The sequence below is a fragment of the Saccostrea cucullata genome, unplaced genomic scaffold, assembly GCF_032062105.1.
Source record: "Saccostrea cucullata isolate Sc308-1 unplaced genomic scaffold, CSIRO_AGI_Scuc_v1 ctg235, whole genome shotgun sequence".
NCBI classification, from domain to species: Eukaryota; Metazoa; Mollusca; class Bivalvia; order Ostreida; family Ostreidae; genus Saccostrea; species Saccostrea cuccullata.
This window is the reverse complement of record NW_026933134.1, coordinates 368,174-375,000: the sequence shown is the minus strand read 5'-3', so window position 1 is coordinate 375,000 and position 6,827 is coordinate 368,174. Positions and strand designations below refer to the sequence as shown.

At 35.1% G+C, this 6,827-nt stretch overlaps 2 protein-coding genes across 2 annotated transcripts in view; one reads left to right on the top strand and one right to left on the bottom strand.

The window, feature by feature from the left end:
• The window catches only part of LOC134237357 (serine hydroxymethyltransferase, mitochondrial-like), a 12,108-nt gene extending 11,023 nt beyond the window's left edge, over positions 1-1,085 (top strand). The window contains exon 13 of the transcript XR_009985814.1: positions 1-1,085. This exon is cut by the window's left edge and continues 450 nt beyond it. The gene's annotated coding sequence lies outside the window, so the exon portion shown is untranslated.
• A 1,552-nt stretch (positions 1,086-2,637) lies between these two features.
• LOC134237368 (GATA zinc finger domain-containing protein 1-like) lies at positions 2,638-5,787 on the bottom strand. Its single transcript, XM_062719479.1, has 4 exons — positions 5,350-5,787; positions 4,667-4,729; positions 3,479-3,659; positions 2,638-3,090 (listed from the first exon to the last, which is right to left on the bottom strand). The coding sequence occupies exons 1-4, from the start codon at positions 5,653-5,655 to the stop codon at positions 2,765-2,767; spliced, it is 876 nt and encodes a 291-aa protein (XP_062575463.1). The 5' UTR covers positions 5,656-5,787; the 3' UTR covers positions 2,638-2,764.
• Between the last annotated feature and the right edge of the window lie 1,040 nt (positions 5,788-6,827).

Sequence of the window (6,827 nt, the reverse complement as noted above, 5' to 3'; positions counted from 1 at the left end):
ATATTCTTGTTGTGTATTTCATGTACATTATGTATCAACAACAGGATCTAACCTCACAATAATTCATCATGGGATACTTTTGTTTAAATGTAATATCCAGGTGCCAAATTGAATCTTTTTGAATTGATTACAATGCCTGTAGGAGAATATGTTGGAAACTGTTACTTCTAACCATAGGCATTGTTTGCAGCCACGTTGCAAATGCATTGATCTTTCTTTTTTTCTAGACTAGCCTTGACATAATTTTTTAAACATGCTTTGTACTCTATTTTTTGTTAGATTCATTTTAGATGAAATGAAAATCAAAGTGGAGAATTTTATCAATTAAAAACCTTTAATATTGAATTAGATTGGACTTTAGATATGTGCAAAAATATGAAAACAAAGGAAACGGGATAAAACAACTGGAGAGATATAGAAGCCCCTGGTCATTTCTAGTTTTGGATGAAGATAGATTTCTGTTTGAATTTTTATTTGAAACACAGGTGCAGGAAAGTGTGCATGCAGATGTCATTTTAATTTTTTTTTCTTAGTGGTACACTGTTCTTTGTTTATGTAATAAGTACATGCATAATTAATTAAATGCACGTTTAAGTAAAATTAGATGATAGTATTAGATTTCATGTAATATCACAATGAAAATGAAAAGTATGCAAGTAATTGTGCCATAGTTGGTTTTGTGTTTTTCACTTTCTGTAAAACTATTTTATGTGTTTTTTTTCCTCTCTTCGTTTTGCTTCTTGTTAATCTCAACATAGTTTTTTTTCACTATCTATTAAATCTGAGTTTTATTCTTATTTTGTTAAATGGGTGGTGTTCTTGTATTTGATTTGCTAGCGTTCTAGACTAATTGTGTTCTAGATGTTTTTTATAATTTCTTCTTGGTTTTGCTTATTTGGTCAGGGTGATTTTGTTGTGCATAAAATTCGTTTTTAGCAAAATGTTTTGTCTTGAAAAAAAGTGCTCTTGAATATGTATATATGTATACGCATGTGAATCTCCAATATTCATGTTTCATGCATTTGAAATGTTTGGCCTTTATGTTTTATTGAAATAAAAAGTTGAAGGTTGGCTTTATATGTTTATTTGAGTGTACTGAAATATTTTCACCGCAGACATATCAAATTAGTCAGAAGAACAACATTCCCTCATAGCCAAACAAGCGCAAAGTACATCAATTTATGTCACCGGAGTTTTAATGTACCATTTAAACATTTTCAGCGTCCTCTCTAGAACAGCTAATTAAAACCAGTTTTGGTCAATAGCATCTTTCGGGAAACGGGGAAATGTGAAATTCATGGTGGTGGGATCAATACCATTGTAACTAATATGAACAAGATACTTCAACAATCTCCTTCTTTACCCCTGGACTCGAAAAACACATTGAACTCTCTACAAAGATTGTCAAATTCATGGCCTTGGAATTAGGGGGATATGGTGTAAGGATGAGATAAAATAGATCTTGGCAGTGAAAATGCATAAATTCTCTTTTAAAAACTCTCCAATGCAGTGCATTTTTAGCAGACAAACTATTAAGAACAAAGATATGATGAAAAATATTGTTTCCTCCTTAATTTTGAAATCTGTGGTCTCTTGGTAAGGGACATTTTTGATACTAATTAGCCAGACCTCCAGGGCCACAAGACTGCTGGGAAATTTGGTCAGTCCCTCAAGAAATCTATTGGAAATAATTCTTAAATATTTTTTTTACAATTAACATGTGACTGAAACAGGTCACAATTACTTCAATCCCAAATCTATAGACTGATGAGAACAAGATTTGTTGAAGATGCCATGAAAATTGCTCTATTTTCAATTATCTCCCCTTGAAAGAAGACATGACCTCCATGTGAACAATCATAAATTCCCTTCACCCAACGATGCTTTGTAACAAGTTTGGTTGACATTGGCCAAATAGTTTTGATTGATCAAGAAAACAAAAATGTGAAAACTCGACAACAGACAGAATGACAGGGCTGCAAACTTTTTTCAAGTCTTCCTCTTGGCTTGTTACACTTCCATACCCATACTGTTCATTGATACAAAATATTTCAAACACTGGGGTTAGTGATTCTGTTGTTTGGGTGGTGTTCTATTGATCATTTACAGCAATGAATATACATAAGTTATTAAAAATGTCATCTGCTCCTTCGTATGAAGTACACAAAGTTAGAGCATGGTTTAATAATATGCACAAGTACACCTTCTGATTATTGTTAAATTTGTGGCCCCTGGATCAGTGGATGTGTTGTTAGGACTCTATTGATCATATTATGAAAATACATGTATACTGCTTGAAGATCATCTCTGCTCCTATGTACATGTATTTAGCAAACAAATTATGAATATGTATGTTAATTATAATGAGCAAGGATGCCTCCTTCAATATTTTGAAATTCCTTAGTTCTAGTAGACCTCTATTTATTACACAGTGGAAATATATTTATTTTTAGGCCACAAAAGCCAATCAGGTTGGAAAGGGCTCTCTAGTTTCCCAGATGGCTTTAGCTGTCAAAAGGGGTAGTACATGTAGTGCATAAAAGGTTTGGTAAGGACTGATACAATGAAAATTCATATGTCATGGAATATTTATTTTACAAGAAAAATAGTCAAATTTTAACAAATACATGTACGAAAATGTTCACAAACATTCCTATTTTAGTACATTTGACTTTTCACATAAATCATTGACCAATATCCTAACATGACACTGATTTTCTTTGATTACAAATGCCCTAGAATTTCCTAAAAATTCATTCCTCATTCAAGAATCCTCAATAATAATCTCTTTCTTGATTTCCACGGGAATTGTCTTTTCTTTGTCCTGCTTTTTATGTCCCTTTTCTTTCTTTTCTTCTTTACTGAATTTACTCCCTGTTGATTTCGAACTCATGGAATCTCTCATTCCAAACTTTTCACTTGTACTGGGAACGGGAGTTATTTTTTCTCCCATTGTTGTCCATATATAACACAGTTCTGGCTCGCGAGATATAGTGAGATAGGGGCCGGTGCGACATTTGTAATAATCTGACGGAGCGTGGCACACAAATTCAATGTACTCCATCTTGCGTGGAAGATCCTCTTCTGGACCTGTCAAAAAGTATTAGACATAAACTAATAGGTATATTTCTAAACTACAATATCTATTATCAAGCATTGTATTTCATGAAAACCTAATTTTCTTCCTATACCATCAATTTTATCATAGCTATTGCAATACTTGATACTGTTCTTAATTTAGCACTTGTATTTTAGGGCTTTACTCATTGCTAAGGTGTGTTTAGTGTGTTAATTTATCTACTCGGTTAAAGAAGATTTAAATTAATACGACTCGAAAGTTCTAATATTATATAATGGCCCTAATCAATGAAAGAGGGTTATTGCACAAAAAATTTGAGTGCACTAATTAATGCATACTTGCAGTACATCACTACATGTACCGGGTATTTATTTCATAAGAAAATAACTGAAAACTTACCCAGTATGTAAGTTGAAGGGTCGAATCCTACTTTGGGGCTGTTTTGTGTTGGTAGTAACCATGACAACACCACACTCTTTTCATTATACTGATCCTGCATGAATCCTCTAATTTGAGCATAATACAAGGAGCCATCATGGTCAACAAGGGACACAATATCACCCGACTGATAGTACATACCCTATCAAACAAACCAAAAAGTTCTGTGTCATTATAACTGTCATACATTTCAAGCAGCTTATTCATAGATCAACCAAAGTTTTATTTTAACAGTCTTGTGAAACTTATACCAGCTATCTGGGGCTACTGGACACTGTGAATATTTTAATAAGATACATCACATGTATTGTACATTTATTCTCTATTGAGAAGTTGATGGTTTAAACTTCTAAACAGAGAATAATGTACAATAAATCATGGTCTGACAAATTTATATTCCTTTGGCTATGACTCTGAGACATGCCCTTTTCCTTCTTTATATTGCCATTGTAATTCAAAACCATATGATCAACACCCAGATAGTAGATAATGATGCTGACTGCAGAAAATTACACTAGAAAAATAGCAACTTTGGTATCTTGAACTATTAAAAATATATTCAAAGTTATCTAATACGGTCAAGCCTGGTTACCCCTCATGTTGACATATTACTGGTACATCACATGTATTGGGCAGTCAACAGCATTCAAAATAAAGTTTAACTGTTTGTAAAATTCCCTAAACATCATTAACAAGTTAAAGCTGAACATGACTCGGAAATAGAACTCAAATATAGAAATTTACTATCTAATATATCAGTTCCTTCCCATTCGTTACACCTGACAACTTTATTGTCACAGGTATTAGCGTGGAAGGGTGACACGTGTCTGTGCTGGTTATCTTACATTGCCTTTGTTTCATTTTATTGCAATTACGTGTATATGTTTGTACACTGCACTGACCTGTACAACTTTTGCAAGTTTTTTTTGGTATCTTACTCTCCTGATTAGAAAAAGTAGTTTTTTGTCGCTACCAAGTGCTATGAAGCATTTGGCCCTTCACACAGATGACAACTGATTACACGGTACAGTCATTAAGTGATTGGCTTCGTTTAAAGGCTCTCAAATAAAGCGAGTGAATAAATGAATATGGCGAACAAAGTCCTTTTATGAATCATATTCAGCTTTAAAGAAAATATTTTTTACTTACATCGTAAAATACACTTTCACCTGTAACAATGGTCGATACAGCAGTAGGAGCTTTGATTGGTTGCTAAAAAAAAGAACAGTCATTGAATTGACAATAGGCCTATGCTGCAAAACAAGAACACTACACATACCATTTGAACAAAATTCTCATTAATAGGTTAATGATAGTTTTTTGTCCAGAGCGAGCGCAGCGAGCTCAATAGACTAACGTGTAAGAACAGAGGAAATTCGGACTGAAATCTGTACATACGTAATTTCTCTATGAAACATTCCCAGAATTCCTGCACTGCCCAATGTCCTTTGTGCAAATAAATAAATAAATAATAACGTAAAGCATAAAAGGCTGGATCAGTTTGTAGAAATCTTTCATACAATGTTTTTCAACAAAAATTGCACTAAGTTTCAAACAGACGCTCGGCTGTCTCCATAAGCTCCGACGAGCTCCGTGACGTCACAGCTAGTCGAGATGTCTCGTGTGGCTTGATGTTTGAAGTGGATGATCAATTCTTAGAGTGTTTTAACAGTTTTTGGTGGTACAACTGCGCTCGCCCCAACGGTCACACCGTTAAACATATTATATTTATCACAAATTCCCTAAGTAAGTAAAGAAAATTAACTGATAAACATTGTTTTATTCATTTTTCAAGAGGTTTTCAACAAATTCGATTTTAAAAATATATTTACACTCTTCTTAAAAACTATTCTTCTGCTTTTTCCCTTGGTTGCCAATGCTTTGGCTGCACTGATGTACTTGTGCTTTGTTGGTTTGATTCTAGCACTCTTTCTCAGCACAGGACCGGCGAGGTTACCATTACTTTTAGGTCTTTCTGGAATGCTACCATTACTGTCGTTGGAATCCTTTTCGCCTCCAGGACAGCTTTGTTTCAATGAGCACGAGTTGCAGATGACTTCGCCATTGCTACCTTTTCTCCACATAGTAGAGTTTGTAGCTTTACATAATTCACACATTGGCTTATTACCAAGCGGCATTTTTACTTAGAATGTATCAAACTCGAGCCCAGTTAAACAAAATATTTTTGCTTCAAGTTTCGTCAATGTTTTGCCTCCATTTTTAATTGTCTTGGTCAGTTGTGCGCTTATAATAAGGAAATTCGAGTCTTATGCAAAGCTTGTAAATGATTAAGATTACAATGGAAAGATTTGACTAAATACCCCAAAAGAACTAAAAACCACCTTTGTTACTGGTTTTCATGTTTTACTGCCTTTTTAAAGATTAGATATATTATATTCACTATAAAGACATTTAAAATGGAATAAAAATGATTTTGTGGGTATTTTATGTATGACTGGACCGGGAATTAAACCTCTGTGACCCCTGCATGCTTCACTAGTCAGGTTCTCGACCGCATGAGCTACCCTGATATCCACAAACTGCTCAGACCATTACATCCCTTTATCTTTAATTAAACTGTCCTCATGCACACTCGTAGACACATCCTAAGTTCTTGTTTGTACCTGGCAGGACTTTCACCTGCAAGTCAAGGGGTGCATGCAAAGCAGTGATGCAACAACACTTGTCTAGCACATTTAATAATATGCAAATCTTTAACATTTAAGCAAGAGAGCAGAAAAATGTATCAGACCAGACCAGGATTCAAACCAGACCCTCTGAATCTCCAGTCAGGTTCTCAGGTGCTTTACATACTGATAAATCTAAACCACAAGCAAGCGAATTATTTAACCCGTACGTCTGACAGTACTGCCAATTTCCCCTTGGCAGAACTTTCAACCGGTCACATCCTGGTCATGGCACCAAATGAAAAGGGAGAGGAGAAAAATATAGCGGATAGACAGGGTTTAAACCTGGGCCACGTACGTGATCCTGAAATGACCTGTCAATCTCCAGTCAGGTACGTGCTATAGCTACCAACTGATTGAGCTATCTGGTCACTATAGTGATAGAAATTCTCCAACAACCACATTCCTCCCTCCTCAACCTGTCTTTAGACCACAAAGACCCAGTGGTCAAACCCAAAATTTGAACCCTGTCCCTCTGAATTTCTAGTCATGTGCTATACAAACTTAGCCACATACATGTACCTGGACACTAGTGATCAAACATGTCCCACCCCCACATCCTTCCTCCCGAAAGGTCCTTGGCCTCCCAATACACCAACCTAGTCTCAACCCTTTGAGGTTTT

Bases quoted from the DNA above. Each gene is read 5' to 3' on its own strand.
- LOC134237368 (XM_062719479.1), bottom strand. From the start codon at position 5,655: ATGCCGCTTGGTAATAAGCCAATGTGTGAATTATGTAAAGCTACAAAC. The intron at 3,660-4,666 runs GTAAGTAAAAAA...TTTGTTTGATAG, and splicing joins GTGAAAGTGTATTTTACGAT to GGTATGTACTATCAGTCGGG. The intron at 3,091-3,478 runs GTAAGTTTTCAG...ACTTTTTGACAG, and splicing joins CCCTTCAACTTACATACTGG to GTCCAGAAGAGGATCTTCCA.